At 39.5% G+C, this 25,701-nt stretch overlaps 1 protein-coding gene across 1 annotated transcript; it reads left to right on the top strand.

Moving 5' to 3' along the window:
- Positions 1-610: 610 nt before the first annotated feature.
- Positions 611-24,036, top strand: usp10 (ubiquitin specific peptidase 10; the record flags this gene model as incomplete). The annotated part of the gene is made up of 15 exons (XM_079216677.1): positions 611-659; positions 7,158-7,226; positions 7,555-7,600; positions 8,005-8,064; positions 10,592-11,830; positions 13,841-13,932; positions 14,310-14,419; positions 14,503-14,561; positions 14,649-14,752; positions 15,717-15,816; positions 16,326-16,506; positions 20,984-21,149; positions 21,840-21,984; positions 22,962-23,027; positions 23,849-24,036. Exons 1-15 carry the CDS (start codon positions 639-641, stop codon positions 24,034-24,036), a joined length of 2,646 nt encoding a protein of 881 aa, XP_079072803.1. The 5' UTR covers positions 611-638.
- Positions 24,037-25,701: the final 1,665 nt, after the last annotated feature.

The following is a 25,701-nucleotide window of genomic DNA, read 5'->3' as shown; positions in this document are numbered from 1 at the left end:
CTTCTTATATATTTTTCTTTAGATCATCATTGTTATGTTCTTCTGTACTGTATTTATCTTTCTTGATTTTTGCAGTACTTGCATTTATTTTTTATTCAATTTTCTCTTATGTTTATGTTATCCTCCAATACACCAAAACTAATTATTGGTAATAAACCAGATTCTGACTGAATGATTATTTCAAATTGTGTTCAGGAGATGATAACTCTGTGAGGACGGTCTGATATGTGTTGCTCCATATGCACCACAGAGGTCACAGGCTAACAGTATATCACTGGAGTGGATTACTGTATCTATCGTTTAAGACGGTGGCCTTTATTGTGAAATCCGGCAGCAAGCCATCACCGGAAGTGCTTGTTGCTACTCCTTACGCTCACGCTGCCTCTACAACCGACCGCGCGCTGTGTTGGCTAGCAAGCGAGGAAGAGGATAGACAGAAATGGCGGTGACGGCAAGGCGAGCAGCATGAAGTGCTGATGCATTACATGGATCAAAGCCTACGACTGCCAGGACACCGTTGGGAAAATGGCAATGACGTCGAAGTAGGACACCTTGTGTAACGGTCATTACAAGCCTGCAACACCTTCCCGGGAGAGTTTTCAGCTTGTCAGCGAAGGAGAGAAAATCTCACCGGGAGCATGGCTTCTTACAGCAACCAGGTAGTTAAGCTAGCTGGCTAACGTTAGCCTGCTAAACAACTCCTGCTGCACGCCGTGCAGCGTTATTTATAGACTCGCGAACGCCCCTCAGCTGAACAACCGTCTGACCTAAAATAGTGTTATACTTCAGCAGCGATTTAGTCAGATGCCAGTTGTAATTTGAAAAAAACCTGTCTAGTCGTGCGTGTCATTGAAAATGCAGGCGCTAAAAAGTGCTTGCTAATGCCCCCCCTAAGCCTCATTGAAACACCACCAGCATGGCAACGGTGGCTAACAGGCCTCGGTCCCTCCATTCAAATGACACAGCGCCGCTGTGTGCAGCCGTTTTTAAGGATATGACAGCCACGTTTCGCCAAATGACGCGGACGCGTGCTTACTTTAATGTTGATGACCCTTTAGTGTGATATCTCATAAGTGACAAGTGTTATTTTTGTAGGGGAAAAGCGACACAGAAAAACTGCTGCGTGTATGCATGGCCCACCTGCTCAGTGCTGCGACAGGCCTTCACCGAGCGCACATTTTCACAATTGGTCGTTTTGCTTTAGGCAGTTTGGGAGCAACATTACGTGTTTTTTTTGGGACCGTTCTGCGCGTTTCTGATCAGCTGTAACCCAGGAGACCAATGTCTCGCGGATACCGTGGAGCTTTTAGCAAGCTAACGGCTTTGCACAGATGGTGTGGTTACACTCTGCAGCCAGCCCGTTAGCTGGTTAGCTAAGTTACATTCAAATGCGACAGTGTGGGCCCTCGCTTATAGCGAAGATGTATTTAATATGTAAACAATTAAAAGACGGAATGAAGCTCATACACTGCGTAACGAGCGGGCTGTTACACTGCCAGTCGCCGCATACTTTGGATTGCAGATAACGAGGCAAGTTTTGGTGACATTTCTGAGTAAGTGAACGTTAGCTATCACGGGGGAAGGCCCGTTTTGTAGTATAGCTAAGCATGCAGACACGCCAGGTCTGAAGTTTCTAATAATTTACAATTAAACTTTAACTTAATACAACATTTACACAATGAGATTAAAACCTAGACTAGTGATGCATGATTCACTAGCATTTAACGTTGACTGGCAAGAACTGGAATACAACTAACGGCATAGAAAGAGACACTTGCCCATGCTTTCACGCGTCTTCCTGCTCCTAACGTGAAGTGTTTCTATTGGCTCAGCAAAGTGAAATCTTCACGATTAAATCTTTATTAAGTTTCAGCTTCTTCAGTTTCAGCTTCTTTCCAACACATCTGTCAGCTCTTTCATGTCTTCCCAGTAAAGTGATCCATCATACATGTACCCATTGATATTGAGTCACGATGGGGAATTTATTATCATGTGTTTAAAAAAAAAAGTCAGAATGAATGGCATGATATTATTAATACTATTAAAGTTTGTATGTAGACTAGCTTAAGTATCGACAGGCAAGACCTTACATTAACAGTTGACCATTTTCTTCGGGCAACCAGATTTGGACTGCTGTCAACTATTTTGTTTGGTCTGGTTGCCCTATTTGGAAACCAGTTTCCAGTGTTATAAATACAATCTGTTTAATGACCCCGCCTCTGTGTAAAATACAAAAAAAGAAAGAGATGCTGTCATGTTGATTTGCTCTGAGAAATTAAAACTGACTAAACTAAAAAATAAAAAATTCACTGCAATTTATCATTAGCACCTATATCAAGACAACCAAATTCAAGTGAAAGAAAAGTTGATAAACAGGTGGTGCAGCTGAATAATCACAGGCAGTTCAAGACGCACCAGCAGCAAAAGGGGCATCGCTCTCATGTGTTGCAAAACAGGTAATTTGGGAAATACTTCTAAATATTGTTTTGCATCTGGAAAAAAAAAAGAGCAGTAGTTAGCAACATTCTGCTAATGGTACGTTATCTTTCTAAATGTGCCACCTAAAAGTAGTATGCTAATATCACTGTTATTATATATTTTGTCTAATTTATAAAGCCGATCCACCAAGAGTTTACACTGGATTAATTAGTTTAGTGTTTTTTCTTTTTAGGCAATGGTTTGTATCAGTGGTTGAATCAGTGTGATTAGTTTCAATAAAGTCTTACAGAGCTGCATTAATTCATTTAGGCAACATATTTCCTGACATTGAAGGCCAATGCCGGATTTAAAGAATACAATAAATATCAATGCTATCCTTTAAAACCGGTATGTTAATGTCGCGTTTAAACGCTGGTCGCTTTGGTTGGTTAGTTTTGACAATGAATTATGCAACATTGGTCTGTAATTTGTCGTGAACAAGCGTAGATGAAGGTATGGATGTTTCATAAAGTTGTCTTCATCAACTAAGGAGAAACCTACTGAAATTACCTCATTAATATTTAGACTTATTTGTTTAACTTGGGCATCTACAGGCTGTGGCAACATGTTATAGCTTATGTCTCAGAAATGGGTTGTCTTCCAAAAATAGTTAAAAACACATAAAGGAACAGTACATTGCATTGATGCAATGTACATTTCTTTACAGCAACTGTAGTTAATTTATCTCAACTGATCAAATTAGCAAAGCGGTGTGAACATGGAACTTTTTCACAGTGCATGCACATTAACGTCTGCCTGACATGGATTTTTTTCTCCAGAGACAAAAAATGCATGAGATTTTTTCAAACAAACCTCTTCAGCTGTGTTCATTGTAATGTCACCCTATGGTATGGTGTGACTGTTAGGCGCTTTCGCAACTTTAAACTATTATTGCAAAATCGTTGTTATTTGTGTCTGTTTAGTTCAACCCAATGGTCCACCAAAGCATACATCTGTGTGGGATAGTAATCCTAACCAGCTTCTCTGGGGGAAACTACACGCTATTTAAAAATAAATCAGACTACCATACATGTTGCCAAATGTTTTTAGCTTTGTCAGATGTACACAGAATGGAAAGGCAATTTATGTAAAATCCCTAATTCCCAAGAGCTTCAGCTGTAAATAGTAAATTCAGTGCATTTTATATAGCACCATTCTACCTTTCTGGACAAAGTGCTTCAAAATTTGCCTTTCATTCACCAATTGTGGCTGTACTTTGAGATTAGCGTGTACCAATAGAACATCACATTAACATGCTAAATGTTAACATTTTATTTCTATCAGTAGCATGCTAAGATGATACATGCTAGCATGCTACTGCCTGTTGTATATTAAAAAAATCTTGCCGTACACAAAATAAGGTATGCAACTAACGTTTAGAGATTAGTCTACTGATTTAATTTCTCAATGTCTTGATCGGTCTATAAAATATCACAACATCTCTAGTCCATGGTCTTCAAATGTATTGTTTTGTCTGGTTAACTCTCAAAAACTCAAAGATATTCACTTGAGTAAAAACACGGTTCCCCCAGTCAGTTTAACTTGTATGTTATAGTTCTCAAGATAATTAACATCAAGGGGTGACGGCTGGATATTGTCATTCCAATATCATCCTTAAACCTAGCTGTTATCAAATGTTCAAAATAACTATCAATTCAGAGGATTTAAATGGTTGCTTTATGCCCTATTGCTACAATACATCAATAAATGATGGTGTGACCACACTGTTTAACTGCTGAGCAGTTGCTTTCGTCCAATAGCACCTGTCGTGAGATTAAATGACGAGGATTCCTTTCTTCCACTGTCACACTCGTCTCTATTTCATGCTTTGTAATCATATGTCACCCTATTACTACATCGCACCAATATGCAGGCGCAGGCATGCTCAGGAGATTCATTGAAAACTAGTCTGACCTTATTTGTGTGTATTTTTCATGCCGAGCCAAGTTGTCCATTAATAACTGTGGAAAGAACAAGCACGGTAGTGCTGGTCGTATCCCCCTGTTGTCACAGGGTATTATGGCCGGGTTATACTAAAAAAGAAGTGGTGTTAATACTGATTTATCGGTTAAATTTAATGGTATTTAAAAAATAAAAACACCCACGTATGATTGGGATGTAGATAAAAAGTTAAGTGCTCTGTGCATCAGGTGTCATGTAGAAGATTGATGAATTTGGATAATTGTCAAGATTTATGATTTTACATTTTGGGATGTGACTTTTTTTTGTGTTTTTTAAATTAGTTTGAGGTGTTTCTGTTTGACTGACTGATTTTGAGTGACTCGGCTCTGTAGATATTATTTAGTTATAGTTGAATCAATCTCTGGTCACCTGCTTTGCGTCGCTTTATTTTAAACTTGTGAGCCATAGTATCACTAAAAGTCAACAAGTGGTAGTAAGAATTATTATGAATATCATATTCTAATGCTATTCCAGCCCTGCTCTTTTTTTATGCTAGGATCTTCCTCTTGCCCTGTTAAGTGTGTGCGTGTACTTTTGTCACTAAACTGTTGAAATCATACAGATGGCTAATTTGTTGTAATCCTCAGTCTAAACGATCAGCAAGGGAAGCTTAGTATGGTACGTGTGGTACGCCTGCAGAAAGAAGCAAAGGGACATTCTTTCTGTTGTGATTGTATTAGCCATCCTGAGGCCGTTGGATTATGGCTGGCTGTTTGTCACTTGTAGTGCCATTTCAGCAATGTGGGCCCTCGCATCGGGCCTCGCTGGCAAAGAGTTACATATGCTTGAGCTGCACTTTCTTTTATATGTGCCTTTCACATCCCACTGTTGATTGCACTGAGAGGATTAACGACATGGCTAGTGAGTTCATTTAACCTTTTGGTCGTTGCTTTGTGTTTTGCGTTGCACATGTGGACACTTAGGTGGCACTGTTCAGTGTTTCCCCTGAAGGTGTAATGCCCAGGAAACCTTGAACAAGGAAAGTATGGTGACTGTTCACAGAGCGGCGCCTGTGACTTTACGCTTCCACCATAACAAATGAAATTGGCTGCGCCAGAGCAGCGGGTGAATGGTGCGTATGTGCCACCGCTATCCGGAAATCAAAATGTAATAAGGACAGTCTTATGTATATATTTTTTATGGGAGGTGTCTAGGGTTTACACACAAATGGGTCATGATGTCTCCGTATTTTTTAATTAAATTACCAATTATACAGGAAATGATTTAATGACTGCCAATACAATTTGCAGTTGGGTTTTGAGAGTTTCTGTCAGCATTCATTTTCCATTTCCAGCTGGCTGATGCTTGGTAACTTTATCTGTTACTTAGCCTACTGTAGATGTTAACTTAAGCACACTAGTGTTTCTCAGCAGGTGGGAGTACCGCCCCTTTAGTTCAGGCAACATTGAGATGTGCTGGAAGGAATATTAAGCTTTTACCACCATCATCTTAAGCTTCTTTTTTTTCTTCTTGCTAATAACAAAGCTGTTTTTCTGAATCGCCTTCATGCATTCTTAATGTAAGCTCTGATTATTAGCTGTTAGCTGGGTTATTTAGCCAAGCAGGGTTGTGTCGCCCACCGGCTAACATTGATAGGTCTACTGCCAATTTCCAGAAGGATTTGTTCAAAATGTGTCACTATCGGGGAAAATGCATGTCGTCCCCTGAACGACATTAGTCTCAGGCCTGTGGTACTGTAGAAAAACAAATGTCACGTTTCCAGAATCTTGGCATCGACTTGGTACCAAAGTATCTGTTCTTATGATTTCCCTACGTGCATGTAGGTCACCCCTCTCTCCTTACCAGTTCATTGGTTTTTCATGATGCACACAAGTACACATAGTTAAAAGTGCTCCTAGAACTTTATGGTTAAGCTTAAATTAAACTTTAATAGTAATTTTAAGATTTCTATACTGCCGTGTAGCTAGGTGGAAGTTAATTGTAGTCAGAAAGCATGCTATCCCCACATAAATGTAATGTGGTTTACACAATATAGTACTAATAATGGTTAAGTAACGTTGTTTGTTGTGTAATTAAATGGATATCTGTGTTTGAGAAATGCAGCACTGTTCAGTGTTCAAGCAATCAGTCACTAATGCTTTTATCTTACGTGATTAATTCATAATTGAATTGACAGTTTACTGCTCCAGATTTCCAGCGGACAAAAGAACTAGTTAACAGGGACTCTTCTCTTTCTAGATTAATGTAGCCTAATTTTTAAAATCAAGGTTGTCTAAATAAGAGGCATTGTTAATTTTATTCTGTCATAAAAGTACAAGAATTTACAAGCGTACTTGCACCTGCTTAGCTTGTTTTGAGGCTCAAAAACAAGCTAAGCAAAAAGTCCTGCAATCAAATTTTAGCTTTTTGTGTACATGTTTTATGCTTATCACTGCATGACTCGGCACTTCATGTTGTGCTTTACCTTTGCACAAGCTAGCATTGCATTCTTAACTGGGTGATGACTGACTAGTAACAGCCTTGTACCTACATATCAAGTGACAATGACCGTTGAAGGCCCTGTCCTTCACCATGTATGCTTTTTGACTTTCCCTCTTTCCTTTTATATTGATGCATGAGCTCAAGTTTTTACCTTGTTATATAGACTTTCAGACAATTCAAGCTCGGAATCAAGATCACAGCAGTAAACATTTTTTTTTTTTAAAGTGGATTTTCCTTCCTTTTAAACTAATGGTTATATTGATTCCTTCCCACAGTACATCTTCGGGGAATTCAGCCCTGATGAGATCAATCAGTTTTTTGTGACTCCACGATGTTATGTCGAGGTAAGGCACTGGATTATAATTTGTTTTTACATAAATAAATATTACGTGGGTGTGTTTGAATTTTTACAAGAATATGTGGTTACCTCTAATGGTCAGCGGGATCTCCTTTGATAGGAAGCAACAGGGTTCATGGAAACTATAATTTATATTCTGACATACTAATCCTAATACACTACATTAGAACTGAGGTCCTAGGTTGGCCAAAACGTGGTATTTCAGAAGTACCACCGTTAATTGATAATGTTATGTAATGCTGCATGTGATTTTTAGATTATTTTTTTTTAGGCTTATTTTTGTTAACTTTGTTAATTTTTTTGCCTCCACACAGCTTCCTCCGTTCAATGACAAAGTCCCGTGCGTCAGTCAGTCTTCTGGTATGTAAATTTCATGTACACTTCATTGCTAGATCATTTATTTATCTTTTCTTTTGGCGTTTTTTTAGCATCAAATGCTCTTAGTTGACATCACTGTTTTTCAAAGCAGGTCTAAAAAAAAAAAGTAAGATAGAAGCTTTGGCTGAAAAGACCTGACTAGTCTGGCAGGGAGATGCTTTTAATACATGTTTCATCATATAGTTTGAATATATTTATACAAACATCATATGTTTATTAGAATGGATTACATATCCCATTAGATCTTTTATTATTTTAAGATCGAGTCAGCCATTTTCGTTCATTACATTTCGAGCCCCCAATTGAAAATGTAAGAGCAGCCACCTGTCTTTGATTCCCGTTTGCACATGACATTTGCCTTACCTTGATTTGTATTGATTATTTAGGAACATACTGCACTCCTGCTGTACCTTATATTATGGAGTCAATGGGACTGCAGGTTTGCGGTGAGTTGAGGAGTCTGACACCCCGTGGCTTGACTAGCTGTTGTACGTTTGCTGTAAAACTCAAAATCCAGGTTTCAAAAACTGGTGGCTTTCTAAACTTTGCGCCTGTATTCTTTCTCTTGCCTGTTGGTATAATCTGTAGAGCTTTGCATGCTCAAGATACTATTAAGTATCTTATCTTCTCTTGCATATTATGCATTTTCACCACTGCAGGGCTCCAAGTTGAATTATTATCGGTTTGAACTTTCATGATTTAACAATCACAATTTATTTACTAAGGGCATAGTGATGGTTTTGTGATTGCTAACATGTGTGTACATATTTTTCCTTGTATTATTCTGTTGTTATCGCTGAACGCATTTTACAGTCTTGACGTGTGATTTCAGTAACACTAACAGAAGATCGTCTAATCCCAGTAGAGAAAGTAACTGCTGTTTTTCATACCGTTAACTGGTGGTGCAACGGATCATAAAACTCACGGTTCAAAAAGAAAAAGGGGAACAAATTTAACTTTTAGAGATCTCTGATTAAAAAAAATTACGCCGATACTAATTGCTGATCATTGATAATCTTTGTTTGATTATAGCAGCTGGTGTACAAGGCTCCAGACTATTTTCTTTCGTATTTTTGCATCAGTCCAAAAATTACTTCAACACTCTGAAGTCATTAAACCATCAAATTCTAAATGTTGTACTTTTATATTTAGTTATAGTCATCTATAGTGTTGTTTATTCTTCAAAAACACACAATTCAAATGATAAGGAAATAAAAGGCTGGATTAAAACAAATCTTTTCATTATTTGTTTTAATTATGGATTGTTGAATGCTATGACCTTATAATGCATCTCTAATATTTATTTATTTATGATGTGAAAACATCTCTTTAAAAAAACTGGATTTATTCAAGTTTCTCACCAACACTACATTTTGAGATTACATGTGAACACATCATGATAACGTTATTATTTACCTTCGCTCAATACTCATTTTCACTGAGCATAGCCTGAACACATCATAATGCAACCAAAGGGAACCATTGTTCGTTGGCCATTCGCACTGATGCCACGGTTAATTTAAACACAGATTGATTTACAATAAGATTATCGGAGACAAGCAACTAGAAAAGCATAAATGCCAATGATCACATATTTTACTGAATATTGGTGGATAACGATATTCAGTCAAACTTTATTTCACACTGTGGTGGCTCCCGTTGAACTGTAATTAATCCGCAGTGCTCACGCATGTCGAACCGTGAGGGGGGGATCCGCACGGAACCACAATGGTCCGTTACACCACTACTGTTAACCCCTGCAAACCATCAGGGTTTACGGTCTGGGTCACCAGTCAGCTGTTACATTATGAAAGCCATTTGGATGATTTTTCTGATTTGCACTAACAAATGTTTCCTGTGTGTTCACCTTTTTTCCACTTTGCGCCTCTGCATAATAATTAACTATTTAAGCTGCCATGCAACACATTTTAACTTAACAATTAAGTTTTGTGATGATGATTTTGTTTATGATATATTTGTTTGTTTACATTGTTATCCTACATTTCTTTGACGTTTGAGACATACTAAATTATATAAAAACTACTATATTTAAGAAATTAATCATATTGATATAAATTATTTGTAATGTCCCTTTAAAGTCAGGTTAATTATTCTCATTCCATCACAAAATATGTAAAACCAGAACTAGTGTATGGCCATCTAATTTAAGAAAAGATAAATTAGAATTAAGTTAACACATCTGCTCCTTAATGTGGTGGTTTTCAGGCTTCAGAAAATCTAGCCCAGGACGGGACACTTTAGCCAATCACAATTCAATTTAGAAAGAGGGCGTTACTATTGGCTGAGCTACAAATGCAGATGCACATTCACGTTCCATTTTTCTTGAAAGCTTGATTCAACGACTGAATATCTTACAGGAAAAGTTGCAATTCTAGCATTAGCAACAACTGCATAGCAACCCAAAAAAAGAAGACTAAATATTATATATTAAAGTTGATATGTATACTATAACCGTATGGAGTTTACTGATGAGCATATGATTTAGATATAATATTACACACAATATGCAAATAGCCTTTACAAATGGGTTATACAAATCACATTTTATTAATGTTGTTCTTGTGTAGTTTTGGATCAGAATCTTTTATTGAAATTGTTAAAACATAAATGCTAATAAATGTCCCCTCCGTCTAAGCGTACGAGTTGAACCACCCCACTTCTGGACATAGCAATGTTCCTGAGATCCACATAAGCCCAGAAGGAATGTGGTGTATTTGAGAATGGACACAACAATAGTTGCAGCTGAAAATAGGTCCAGCAGGATTTGTATATTTTTATTGGTATGTCTGATCCAGTCAGAAAGCTCCCACGACCCCTTTTGGGTGATTGCCTAGTTATTTAGGTACACGGATTTATAACACACCTTCAGCAGAGTAAAATAAAAGTGTTTTTATATTTAGCCTGTATTTAAAGACACTTTATGTTTCTAATTGATTGAAATGTTATCTGCAGCGGAAGACTATCAGCGCATTGAGTTTGGTGTTGACGAGGTGATGGATTCCAAGCCTGTTGGGTTGAACGATCCTTTATTCAAGGTGTCAAGCACCCTCAACCCCCAGGCTCCAGAGTTCATCCTGGGCTGCCAGTCAGCCCAGAAGGCCCAACAGACAGCTCCTCCAGAAGATGATGTCCCTGATGAAACCCACTTCGACTCGCTGGATGGCCCTGACTCGGAGGCCTCAGCCATGGACAATCAGGCCTGCCAGGACAGCCAGGACATGGATGGACTACCTGGCAGCCTGGGACAGCGAGAAAGAAAGAAAAAGAAAAAGCGGCCGCCGGGGTATTACAACTACCTGGAACCGTCAACTGGTAACTACAGCAGCAGTGCAGCAGATGGGACGCCAATGACTGCACTAGTGAACGGACATGCAATCGGTGGCCCACACCACAGTGCTGAAGATGTGGACGGTAAGGCATTGTCGGGGGCAGAACTTTCCACCCCCGGACTTGTCTCCACGGCAGCATCAACAGCTGCTGTTACAGCAGCCAAGTTTGCCCCTACATCCACTGCCAATCAGAGGACTTGTGATAGCCCTGATGACTCTTCTTTGGACTTAACAAGTGGATCTGCCTCTTTATCAGATGGAAACAATGCAACTTCCTCCTCTTCATCCTCCTCTCAAAGCAGAGGGATGACAGAGGGACCGAGGACTGCAGATCAGCAGCCAGATATTTTGGCTCCACAGAGCCCCGAACTTTCAGATACTCCGCACAGTCCCAGCAACAAATCCCCTCTTCCTCCTTCAGCTGCTGTGGCCACGCCCTCTGTTGCCGCTTCCATTACGACTACTGAACTGGAGGCAAGGGAGTCAGCAGACACTGGGGTGTCCAATGGGTTAGCAGAGCCTGATACTGCTGTCAGTGCAGATGAACACAAAGAAGACTGTGAGAGTGAGGAGCAGGCTCAGCCGGTCTCCCCAGACTCTGTTGCCCAGTCGGTAGTGACAGAGCAGGCCCTTTCACCTGTGATTCCAGCTGCACCTGCTGCCAACCCCACCAAATCTTGGGCTAGCCTCTTCCACAACTCCAAGCCTCTGCCTGGGGGCCCTCCGGCCTTTGTTGAGGTAAAGAATGTTGTGGAAGTTGTGTCTCCATCCCTCACTACGCCAGAGCAGCCTGAGAAAGTTGGGGAATTCAAAGACGGCCCTGTCCACGTTTCAGAGGATCCTATGGCCCCTAAACTTGCAGGTATTATATGAAGACATATTGTATTTCTTTAAAAGAAAATAGACTCGCGTACTGGTTTGATGTTTGGGTTGTAAGTGCATTGCTGCTAAATTCTCCCCCCTCCAGTAGATGGCAATGTTGAGACACATATACTGTTCCTTCACCTTCTGATCCAATGTGAGTTTAAGGTTTTAAACATTTTATGTTTTAGGAGAGTAGACATGGTAAGTGATCAAACTACTGCTGCTGATTGTCTTATATCTATATTTAAATGTTAAGTTGCTCAATAACTCCTTAACACAGGGAAGTGTATGTGATATGTTGCTTGTGTTAGACATTCAGGAAATGAACACTAGATGGTGCTACTACATCCAGAATAGCTGTCAGATATTAGGTCATGAGTCACATTTGTGTAACCAACACTATTATTAGTAAGCCCTGTGAGACTCGAAGCTTGTGAACACAGGAATGTTCTCCGCACAAAACTATAGCGCAGGTGGATTTTCAGATCTAAGAATTCCGTTATTTTGGGGAAGCATCTTCCTTTAGACACAACACCTTTTTGTCTCCTTAAGTGTCTCATTCAAAGGGGGACATAGAGTATATTTTCAAAGTAAATTTCAAGTTGGAGTGAGGTGGTTGTTGAACCATTATTTCAGGATGAGACATCATACTCTGATTCTGCATTTTAGGAAAATAATAGCCTGACACAAACGCAACACATGCTGTTCAAAGAGAGTAAGTCTGCAGCTTCAACATTAATTAAAGTGAAAAAGCACAATTTCAGCCAAAAGTTGAAAAAAGGATTTCTCAAAACGTCTGATCAGGTTGAGTTAGAAAATAAACTGAGGCCAAACAATTGTGGTTTGGCTTCATGTGGAAAAAGATCAGTTTGCGTGAACATACAAACAAGCACAGTTTAATGTGATTTGAAATCACTTTGAACTTAATTTATTTAGAGATTGAGAAATAGATACAAGAGACTTAAGTATTTTGCTGTGCCACGTCATTCTGAAGTGTTTTATTGTTTTCTTCAAAGCACTGTGCAATATCTGAGATTTGTCTGTTTTAGATTAACCTGATTATACTGCATGTATTTACACGTTTGTAGTTTGCTGTACAGTTCTCTCAGAAGGCTATGAAATCCTAATTTGTGTCCGTCTACCTAAATTCCACTTTGAACTTTCAGCACATTGTCTTTCTTCTAAGGTGGCCATCCCTTATGGGGTGTAATTTGATGTACAACGTATTGTTTTCACTCTTAATGGTTCCCTTTTGAGATGTACATTTCATCTCTGCATGCTTATGAACCAGAAAACAGTATAGCTCTTTCTCTTTTTTTATCTGCAGAATATGATTTTCTTATCTTGACGGCCATTGGCGTCAATTTAATTTTTTTCTTTTTAAGACTGCTGGAATTGCATATATTTAAAAGAACCACTGGGTGACATTGACCCTTTCGACTCAATTGTTTTGTTTTCTGTGAGAGAATGGTTCAACATAGTGAGACTACAGATGGACAAATTCAAACTGTTTCCCACTGTTTTGAATACTGTGCTTTTAAGCAGTTTTTATTTGAACGTGTTCATTTCATAGTGTTAAGTCTGCGCCAGTATTGAGCATTAGGCTACATATGTTTTCTAAAGAAATGGTGGCACAAGTTTGAACATACTAATGATCATACATGTATATGTCATTAGATGCATTATTTATGTATCAGTTCTGTTAAACTATGTCCACGTTTTCATGGGAGCTGTGTAACTGAATGACAGTCTCCCTTCCTAGGCGTGGTACAGCAAGTTCTTGCTCTTATTCAGACTCTTGTGCTGTTGTCACAAGAGGCAGGAATAGAAGAAGAAACATTTGTTATGTGAAAATGTAATGTACTACTTGTGTTTAAGGAATGATCTGCAATAATATTAACCATTATATCATTGTTTTAATGTCATTGAAAATAATGTTTATGGCTTATCATAGTTTGTTGTACAGGGCTATCTGTTTTAAGAACATTGTGTCTGTTTGAATCCCCAGAACTTATTGAGAATGTGAAGTTGATACATAAACCAGTGTCTTTGCAGCCGAGGGGACTGATCAACAAAGGAAACTGGTGCTATATCAACGCTGTATCCTTTCACTCTGCTTTCTGCTACACTTGCAACTTTTATTTTTTAACCCCTCAACACTGGTTACACATGTATACGTTTAGCTGGTGGTAATATATATAGCTCTTATATTGGTGTTCAGCCAAATGGCACAAAGGAAAATGGTGGCACCTCCTTGGCAAGCTTGTATGTGTATTTAATAATAATGTGCCATTGTGAAATTAAGCTTCTTTGGAAGAGACTTGCTGAGCAGTGCGTTTCAGCTGTTCAACTACAAAACGCCTATGGTCTCATCAAATTGTCATTTATTCAGCCGGTGGTATCTAAATGAAGATTTTACAGCAGCTTTTTGTAACTTTTCCAACACACTGTTTTCCACCCTGACTCTGAACACTCAGACCCTACAGGCCCTGATTGCGTGCCCCCCCATGTATCACCTGTTGAAGTCCATTCCTCTGCATAATGAAACACAGAGACAGTGCACCTCCACACCCATGATGGACAACTTGTAAGTAGCCTTTCTGCAAGCTGATATCAAATTGCTAAAATTTGTTTTGTCCGAGACATCACCATCGTTTCTGTGTCTGACAGTGTTCGGCTGGTGAACGAGTTCAACAACATGCCTGTGCCATCGAAAGCCAAACAGCAAGGTAAGACTTAATATAGCAATTTCAGAGACATTTGGGATCATTTTCTGTCTGCGTCACTAGTGTATGATTTTGTAATTGTGTCCACAGCTGTTGGTGATAAGCCCACGAAAGACATTAGGCCTGGTGTTCCTTTTGAACCGACCTACATTTACAGACTCCTCACTCTCATCAAGTCAAGTCTTTCTGAGAAGGTAAACTGAGCTGCCTCTGGATCAAATGCATTACTGCAAAGTAATGAGTCATGGTGTGTTTTTTTTTTTAATGATCACATTCTTTGAATGAGCTTCCTCTGGAACATGCCGTGCTTGAAGGGCATGTCCTTATTTTGTCTTTTTTTATATACGTTTTCAGCTCAGAATTTGCCGACTCCTAAATAAAGGCAGTTCATGCGTTAAACATGCAGAGTCAATTCTGATTCAGTTTTAATGAATTAAATTACATAAACACACTGAATGAGATGCTTATCTTTTGATATTTAATGAGGCTTACACTCATCCTGTCTTGTAAAACATGCTTATCTGTCTGTTTACCTCAATGAATGTCGGTGTTTGCACATTCATGCTTGCACACCAGTGTTTTATTTGACAGTAAGCATTCTTGGTAGTGTGTTTTAATTGCTGCTGATTTCCTGGCGCTCCACTCATACAAGAGTAGAGGAGTATCTTTGCTTCTTAATAAGTTGCATATAATATTTTTAGATCAGTTGTGTAAAACTATGTCCACGTTACCATGGGAGCTGTGTTAATAAATCAGTCTCCCTTCCTAGGCGTGGTACAGCAAGTTCTCGCTTTTATTCAGACAGTCTCTTGTGCTGTTGTCACAAGAGGCAAGAATAGAAGAAGAAACATTTGTTATGTGAAACATTTGAATTTACTCTACAATTCAGAAATTTTTGCTATAATATGAATTGCTACAGTTTTAAATTTGACTACATCAACTTTTATATTGGCTTTTTAATATTTCCTGATTAATGCAGTAGCTGTTAATGAGGCTTACACTCATCCTGTCTCTCTTGTGAAACATGCTTATCTGTCTGTTTACCTCAATGAATGTCAGTGTTTGCACATTCATGCTTGCACACCAGTGTTTTATTTGACGGTAAGTATTCTTGGTCGTGTTTTAATTGCTGCTGATTTGCTGGCGCTCCACTCATAGGGTCGACAAGAGGATGCGGAGGAGTATCTTGGCTTCACTCTCAACGGACTGCATGAGGAGATGCTGGCTTTGAAAAAACTAATCTCGCCTCCAGAAGAGAGTAAGCATCTTGTACCACTTCCGTATCACACGCAAAAAAAGATTATTACAGATTTAGGTACAATCTGTAATTCAATTCAATTTGGTACATCATTGCTCTTGTGTTAGTTAAAAGATGCATATCATTAACTGTATGCATGAATCAAACTACAACGAAGTAGATCAAGTATTACGTTTTTTTAAGTTTTGTAAGCTACTGAAATAAAAATATCACCACCAGCTTGGTAGTATGAACGGCAATATTGTATTTATTAAAATTATAAAGATACTGGTGTAACCTGACCAATCTAACATACAATTTGCACCCCACCAAATCCAAAATTCAGCTTTAATTAAAGTTTAAATGAAGCTTCTATTTTCATCCAGTCATCATATTAGTGTTCTATTGAATTTCCTGCAACGGACAATTCAGCAGAGGAGTTAATTAAACTTACTAAAAGGTTGTTTGACAAACTTTGCTAGTTTGACCTCTAAAGTGTATTTTCTTTCATGTTTTTTTTTTTTTACCAGAGGCTCCCACACCCAACGGGCCAGAGTCTCAGTCAGGTGTGGTGGAAAATGTTGCAGATAAGGAGGAAGAAGGTAGTGAGGATGAGTGGGAGCAAGTTGGCCCCAGAAATAAGACTTCCATCACTCGCCAAGCTGACTTTGTCCGCACACCCATCACTGACATATTTGGTGGGCACATCAGGTACGTTTGCAAACCGCTGTGAAGATGTGTTTCAGAAAGATGTTTTCATGTGAAGTGGAATTAATGAGCCCTGTGTAAAGGAAGACCTTCTGATGGCTGGTGAATTAGAGGGCTGTTTAAACGTTGCTCTCTTAAGTAGGGTTGGGTACTGAGAACCGGTGCCAGTATGGCACCGGTTCCAACACGTCCGGTACCTACCGGACCGAAAAGCAACGCAGATTTCGGTGCTTCCTTCCGGTGCCTGAGCCGATTTAAGTACTTTTTTTTTTTACACTACTCTGTAAAGTTGCACGGTATATAGATACTAAAAAGGTAGCGCGGTGCCCGGACATTAAAAACGATTATTAAAATAGCGCGGATCAGAGCACACTCGCTGCTCTGCTCTCTGTCTGCCTGCACGCAGAGCGGGGCTCGAGGGGGCGGGGCTTCCAGCGCTCACACACACACAGTGCGCGCACACAGAGATCGCTGGAGACACGAGCACGAGCTTTTGAACGTCCGTCCTCGGCTTGATGGAACAAATCTCTCCAGTTGATATTAATGATGACGTGTAGTCCAGTAAAGCAGCAGTTTTAGGATCCAACAGTGTCTGAGTTCTGTTGCACACGGTCCCATCAGGCCACCTGATGCTTGTGTCTGTTCTTTTTTTAAATATATATTTTTATAGTTTGAAGTTAAAAGGTTTGAAGCTGTAGTTTGAAGTGTGTTTGTATGTCCTTATGTATATGTGTATGTATGTATGTATGTATGTATGTATGTATGTATATATATATATATATATATATATATATATATATATATATATATATATATATATATATATATATATATATATATATATATATATATATATATATGTATATATATATATATATATATATATATATATATATATATATATATATATATATATGTATATATATATATATGTGTATACTTTAAACAGTTAATAATATTGTTCAATTTGAAGAAAAAAAATTGCCTTGGCAATAAAAAAGTATCGGTTTAGCACCGGTATCGGAAAAAACCCAAACGATACCCATCCCTACTCTTAAGTTCAAAGCGCTCCACAGTTCTGCAATCAAGTTGGATTTTCCCAGTACAGTGGTATCGGTATGCCGTACCTTTCCCTTAAAAGAGAAGTAGTTCAAGGCTTTGTGGGTCAACCCACTTGCACTTTTTGGTTTAAATACATCTACATAAGAAAAGAATAAAGGCACATGGAGCATCCAGTTGAACATCAGCCAAAACACTTTATTGATTCTCCTTTAACTCTCTTCTTTTCCTCCGGCGCTCTGTGCTGTACCCATTTTCTCACTGACCTCAAGGGACAATTAACAGGAACTAACATGAAATCTATTGCAGTAATAAGCAATGTGACAACATGATTAACATAAATAGTTTGTTTGTAAACTGACTAACCGGGCTACTAGTGTCTGACAGACCGTGCACAATTTACTGCTGAGCCAAGAAATAAAGGAGATCAAATTTCAGTACAGGTGGGAGGGGGAAGATGTGTAAGAGACGAATTGTGTTTGTTTACGATAAGATTCATGTGTTTTATGGCAAGACGAGATTAAATTTATAACTGCGCCAATATGGCAACAATTATGATCTGAAGCAGACAAAAGAGGTGAGCTAAGAAACATAGATGAGGCAACTTGTAAACAGTCTAGTGAGACACCGAGTGGTAAGACTCCACGTACCAGTCCTGTCCACTGATTTGTTTAATTAATATCCAAACAGTTTGAAAATGTTTACACTGACACAACCCTAAACTGTTTCACAAAAAAAATCGAGCACTGGCATAATACATAGGTTATGATTGATGGAGCTGCATACATTTCATTCATTTCCAAAAGGGATATTTTCAATTCAGTGCTTTGTAAGTACATGGAGAAAGAACAAACTAATGCTCTATTTGTATTGTCTTAAGAAGTTACATACATTATTTTTAAATTGGTTGTGTCAAACTATGTCCACGTTACCATGGGAGCTGTGTTAATAAATCACAGTCTCCCTTCCTAGGCGTGGTACAGCAAGTTCTCGATTTTATTCAGACCGTCTCTTGTGCTGTTGTCACAAGAGGCAAGAATAGTTGAAGAAACATTTGTTTTGTGAAAATGAGAATATTTCCTGTTGCAGTGTTAATTAATGCAGTAGATGTTAAGAAGTAAACGGGGACCAAAGCCTCAGCAACAGAATGGCAAAGTCTATATCACAATGTTAATGACTAAAAAGTAAAATAATACATATATGGGTTTTCATCGTTTGTTGGAGTTCAATTCATTTTGTTCATAGTTTCTTTGAAATGTCCAAAAAGCCTTATTGTTTTTCTGTTTCTGGCTTCGGTTCCCAGTTAATCCACAAACCTCGGGAAATAATAGTCATCTTCATCTGTTCACCCTGTGCTTGTTACACAGCTTCTGACTAATGGTTTTTGACCCATTCACGGTTGCATCACTAATCGTTGTGCTACCAGCCAGCTTTTGTCTCGCCAGCGCCACAGTCCTTCAGAATAACAGCCACTGTGGTCAAGTCTCGACAGCGAGACATGGGGCACACATTCCCAAACAAAGGTCTTAACTTTCAGAGAAACTGGAAAGAACCCGTGCGTGTGTAGCCCGCCTAAATAATATGTTCTATGAGGTTCTGGTCTGGCAGTCCTGGTCTACACTGGTTGCGCAGTGCCTTGAAGGATTATTTTCTCAGAAATGATTTCAACCAGAGAAACATGGAATACAGGAGTGTGTGTTTACAGAGTGTGGTGTGTACGCCCACTGAGCTTGGTCATTACAACCCTTGTATTTGGTTTCTGAATCACTGCTACAGTGTCGCATGGGGGTCGGGAACAGTGCCCATGGACTGGCAGACCGGGCTGGTGGTTCCCATCTTCAAGAAGGGGGACCGGAGAGTGTGCTCAAACTATCGTGGCATCACACTGCTCAGCCTCCCGGGAAAAGCTTATGCCAGGGTGCTGGAAAGGAGGCTCCGACCGATTGTCAGTGGACCAGCTCTTTACCCTTGCAAGACTACTGGAGGGGTCCTGGGAGTTCGCCCAACCAGTCTACATGTGCTTTGTGGACTTGGAGAAGGCTTTCGACCGGGTCCCTCGGGGTTTTTGTGGGGGGTGCTGCGGGAGTATGGGGTGCCGGACCCGTTGGCACGGGCCATCCGACTCTGTACGCCTGCAGTAGGAGCTGTGTTCGTATCCTCGGTAATAAGTCAGACACGTTCCCGGTGGGTGTTGGCCTCCGCCAGGGCTGCTCTTTATCACCGGTCCTGTTCGTGACTTTCATGGACAGGATATCTAGGCGCAGCCAGGGGGCGGAGAGGATCCGGATCCGGTTCCCGGATGATGTGTTCCTGTTTGCCTCCTCGGATGTGACCTCCAGCATTCACTGGGGCGTTTTGCAGCCGAGTGTGAAGCGGCAGGGATGAGAGTTAGCACCTCCAAATCTGAGGCCATGGTGCTCTGCCGGAAACCGGTGGATTGCTCCCTCCAGGTGGGGACAAACTGCCTACCCCAAGCGAAGGAGTTCAAGTATCTCGGGGTCTTGTTCACGAGTGAGGGTAAGGTGGAGCGGGAGATCGACAGGCGGATCGGTGCGGCTGCAGCTGTAAAACAGGCGCTGTACCGGTCCGTCTTGGTGAAGAGGGAGCTGAGCCGAAAGGCGAAGCTCTCCATTTATTGGTCGGTCTACGTTCCAACCCTCACCTATGGCCACAAACTCTGGGTCGTGACCGAAAGAACAAGGTCTCGGATACAAGCGGCCGAAATGAGCTTCCTCCGTAGGGTTGCCGGGCTCAGCCTTAGAGATCCGGAGGGAGTTTGGAGTCGAGTCGCTGCTCCTTCGTGTCGAAAGGAGTCAGCTGAGGTGGTTCGGGCATCTAGTCAGGATGCCTCCTGGACGCCTCCCATTAGAGGTTTTCCAGGCACGCCCAACTGGTAGGAAACCCCGGGGAAGATCGAGGACACGCTAGAGGGATTATATCTCCCGGCTGGCCTTGGAACGCCTCGAGGTCCCCCAGAATGAGCTGGAAAGTGTTGCGGGTGAGAGGGAAGCCTGGGTCAGCCTGCTGAACCTGCTGCCACCGCGACCCGACCCCGGATAAGCGGCTGATGGATGGATGGATGCTACAGTTTGAAACTTATGTTGTGCTTTTAGCAGACAGGATATAAAATTTAGATTCTTATTATTATTTGTTTTAATCTTCAGGGTCAGATGTTGTAAATGGATATGCTAATTTATAAAGGTCCGGGCATTTGAGGAGCTACAGATGCAATTATATTAATTTGTTTTGTATAAATAGAACGAGTGTTACTTAAGAAATGAAGGGTTGTAAAATTCAACATTTGTATCAAACATTGAGCAATGCAAGTTATGGAAATAAGTGATTTATTTTCGTATTTAATTAATTATTTTCTATTCTTAAATATTCTAACCTGGTGTTTTTTTCTTTTCTTTTTCGTCAGATCGGTGGTGTATCAACAAAACTCTAAAGAGTCGGCAACTCTGCAGCCTTTCTTTACCCTGCAGCTGGACATCCAGTCAGAGAAGATACGCACTGTCCAGGAGGCTTTAGAAACCTTGGTGGCAAGAGAGACGGTCCAGGGCTACACCTCTAAAACCAAGCAGGAGGTATGAATAAAGAACAACTTACGGCTACATCTAAGTTAATTAGTATTGGATGCTATTAAAAATGTAAGCGATGAAATGCTCCCTTTTTTTTATATTAGTATTTTACATTCTGGTGTATTTCTCAGTTATATTTTGGTGTGCATAAATGTTTATATTGTTATACAACAGATATTTGATTTACTGCTATACAAATGTTTCGGTTCTTGGCATGTGCACAGATGGTGTAACATATGAATAGTATTGTTGGCTACACATGGTAAAAAGCGTAAATTTAAATTGTGAATTTATTTCACAAATGTTAAATTATTTCCTTGGATCAGAGTATACTAGACTTCCTATCTATTGAAGGAAACCTTGTTCAGTGAGTGAATACTATTCACAGGGAGCTTCTGCTCTACAGCAGTATGATGGGCATCTTTGGGTTTTTTGTTTTTTATAGCAGATAAACCTATTCTGTCGTTGACGTTCATTTTGGTCGACAGCCCAAGCTCTCGTCTCTTGTACTTTTAAAAGCCCCAAAACAAAATGATTCATGAGTCAATACTTTGAAGAGCCCAGCAATCTGTTATGGTTCCAACAAAATGTTTCCACTTGTTCTGTACTTGTACTGTTTTGTTCTCCTAAATCTACACTCTAGTGACTTTTTTTTTAATAACCTCCGACTTTCTCTTTCTGTCTTTTGTTTTTAAGATCGAGATCAGTCGGAGAGTGACTCTGGAAGAGCTGCCCCCTGTACTGGTGCTCCATCTCAAGAGATTTGTTTTTGAAAAGACAGGAGGCTGCCAGAAACTGACCAAGAACATTGATTACCCCGTTGACCTCGAAATCAGCAAAGGTATGTTCCCATACTCCTCTGAGCACACCATTTAACTTGACCTCTGGCCTCTTGCTGCACACAGTACACCGTTAAACACAAAGTTCACGAACAATGCTCAGTGTTTTTACATAGACGTTGATGATCCAATTTACCTGCTGACCAAAGACGTAGAACCTGTTGGATCGTGTTTTGTCATTATCATAGGTTGGGCTTGTGATTGTCGTCCTTTTTATGATTGTGTACATATTTTAGTAGTTAATGTCACCTAATCATGAGAGGCCTTTGCAAGTTGCAATAGACTATCGTGGCTGTATACGTTCAGTGCAGTGTTGCAGTGAAATTTTATGCAAAACCGTATTTTTAAATAAATTGTTTTCTTTTTCTTTTAGCCCTATTATACTATGGTGGGTTTAAAAAAATAAAATGTTTTTAATTTATTTTGCACAATTCAAACAAAAAATCATAACAGAAAATGAATATCACAGTGCAGGAAGAGACAAAAAGCCAACTGGGCTTATTTGAAGCCTCCACCTATATAATATTTACAATTTTACAAAATTACAAACATAAATTAAAATATGCATAAGAGACAACAAAATGAAGAAAGAAAAATAATGTAATCATGTCACGTGTATGTATGCATGTGTGAGCGTGAAAGTCAGCATGGCTTGTGTTTGTTCAGGGATTTTGGATTAAACCTCTGTGGCAATTTCTAAGCAATGCTCACTAAAAATGTAGATATAACAGCTAAAACAAAGAGAAAAAAAAGAAAGGAAAAAAACACCAATACATAACAAACTCTTACGAAACAGCAATTAGAATTTCTTTTAGGCAATTTTTGAATTTTTTTTTATAGATGGACATTTCTTTTTGAGGTGGGTAATTGTACATTGCACTTGCCCAGCAGCAGAACATGGTGCAACAACATCTGTATTGCATAATAATTTAAGGAAGGCTTTCTGGATCTAATAAGTGGATTTTCCTTTTGTTTTCAGATCTCTTGTCTTCTGGAGTGCGCAGCAAAGTTGTGAAAGGCCAAAGAACTTACAGGCTCTTTGCAGGTGGGTTTGAGTTATGTTGTTTATGTACTTTTAGTCACATTGTTAAATGTACTGCAAGGGATGTTGTAATTTAATTTTGTAACATTGTCACTTTGGGAATTGTAAGCCCAACATGATGTGTCCCAAAACAACAATACTGCCAAGGGCACTTAAAGGTCCCCTTTTGAAGACCAATGTTGTTTTTCTTATATAGCAAGTTTAGGTGCTATGTAAACGGTATAAGAAAAGTAAAGTGTTTTTTAAATTATTTTTTACATTAAATAAAGTAAACATGTTTTAGTAGAATGCCAAAAAGTATGAACTTGAAAATGAGCAGCCCCTTTCTGTCTTGAACCTGAATACATCTGTTTAACAGCCCCTTCATTTGACATCAGGAAATACTATGGGATCATAATCAATGATTAAAACATGTTTTGGGAAAAGTCTTTGTTCTGTTTTCTAGCAAATGGTTCATCCAGCTGGAGTAAAATCCATTTATAATTAATTTCATCAATTGAATTATTTCCCTCCTTTTTTAGTCTGATGATTGAGATCACTGAGGTTTTTAAAACAAAGTAAAAGCATGACAAGTAAATGAGCGAAATCCCAGTTAGCGCTTGTTTTCAAGTATGAAGAGGTTCATGGAATGATTCAAATAATGTGTAGTAAGTGATAGTATACATTCCTTAAGCTACATCACACACATCCAGGGTAAACCTTCAGGATAAACAGCTCATAGTATAAAACTGCAGAAGTACTGGATGAGTAATGATGCTTAAATAAAATGTCCCACATTTCTCATGTCTTTTTATATTTAATTTTTTCCCTTGTCTCTTAACCAGTTGTCTATCACCATGGGAACAGTGCGACAGGCGGTCATTACACCACGGATGTCTTCCACATTGGTCTTAACGGCTGGCTGCGCATTGACGACCAGACAGTGAAGGTCATCAACCAGTACCAGGTGATGAAGCAGACTGCAGAGCGCGCCGCCTACCTGCTGTACTACCGGCGCGTCGACATGCTGTAGACACACAGCTCACACACATCCCAACATACGCAAGAAAACCCAAATATATTCACAAACGCACACAAAACATACATGCGCTAAATGCACTCGTTGACAGGACAGTACATCGACACATGACAAACACAGACACACAGACAGACACACACACAGACACACACAACTAATGAACAGGAACACTGCCCAACTTGTTCTCTTGCAAGATTTTCCTCTTCCCTCTTATCCCCGCTTTCCTGAGAACCAGCTTTTCCAACACCTTTTTCCCTTGTCGATTTTTTTTTTTTCTTTTTGGAGGAAGAGAAACAAGCTGCATTCACAAAAGATTTCCCTGTGATTGCGCTCTCTTCTCTGTGCACCACTGCTATTTTTTGTTTTGTCCTTTTTTTTTTTTTTCTTTTTTAAAAAGCAGCGAGGAAAGGACTGTTGAATAGACTGAGGTGGGGTTGAGACGCACCTCTGACTGAGCCCACGGCTCAGCTCAGATGGAAAACAGTGGACTCACACACAGGAAGGACTATCTACCACAGGCTGCAAGTGGACCGCCGGGGTTATTTCTATTGTTGGAATTACCTTTTTTTTTTTAAGGAAATGACCTAGAAATATCAGTGTTTTGCCTTTTAGTGAAGGAGGACTGTTGGCCTAATTAATTCGCAGCAGTTTAAAAGCCTATTTGAATTTGCCCTCGTGCATTGAAAAGGCCCAGCACCAGCATTATCATGAGTCTCTCCTCCCAAAGCCAGATCGTCGTCTTTGCCACCAACACAAACTCCTCCTCATCCATTTCCTCACTTTTACGATGCTTTTAAATCTAGGTACAACTTGAGCCATCAGCAACAGGAAAAAAGATAGGTGGTACATTGAGAACTGAACAGCTTCCTTGTTTGAGTGATTCGTGTTATGGTATGTGGGTTTAGATTTAGAAAGACTAAATATTAATGCGCTTTAGAATTTAATAACAAATAAGCTTCTGTGCACAGAGTATAAACTGATTGATTACAATATGACAGGCAAATTAATATTTTGCAAATATTTAGATTAAAATGTTTTTAAAAAAAAAGAAGAAAAAATCTAACTGACTGAAAACTAGTTTAGGTTCGAAAGGACCAAGCTAGTTTTTAGACTCAGATATTGCACTGGAGAGTTGGCAACCAATCAAGACAGTTCATTGCAAAACCTGCCCTTGTTTACTTTGTACATTTCCTTCTCTATCCATTATTTTTTGTCTTTTCTTGTCTAAAGGTTCCACCTGTGTATAGGTGGCTTATCAGTGTAGTTTTGAGCCACACCACCCCTCTTACCCCCAATCTCGGCAGAAAGCGGGGGCTGCCTTAGGTTCAATGTGTGATGTTTTTCCACTCAGTGTACAAGTCTACCCCTCATCAGGCACCAACAGCAAGTCTAATGTCTGTGAAGAGTTAGGGGAATGTACCTGACACCTCTGTATTTACTCTTTTGTGGCCCAGCCTTTCCTCCTTGAGGGAAACTAAAGTGTTGAGGGGAAGTGGGACTACATCTGTGCTAAGCTCTGCATAAAACCCCCAGACATGTACACAAAAGGAGATAGTGTTTGCTTTTGTTGATATTGAATTCTTTTTTTTTTTTTTTCTTTTTTTTTGGGATCATTCATTGATTGTGATGATTTTTGTTTGAGTTACTAAAAGATGTTAG

This window comes from Taurulus bubalis (genome assembly GCF_910589615.1).
Source record: "Taurulus bubalis genome assembly, chromosome: 4".
Lineage (NCBI taxonomy): Eukaryota > Metazoa > Chordata > Actinopteri > Perciformes > Cottidae > Taurulus > Taurulus bubalis.
Note: the sequence above shows the minus strand (reverse complement) of the source record. Positions and strands in the feature narration are given on the sequence as shown.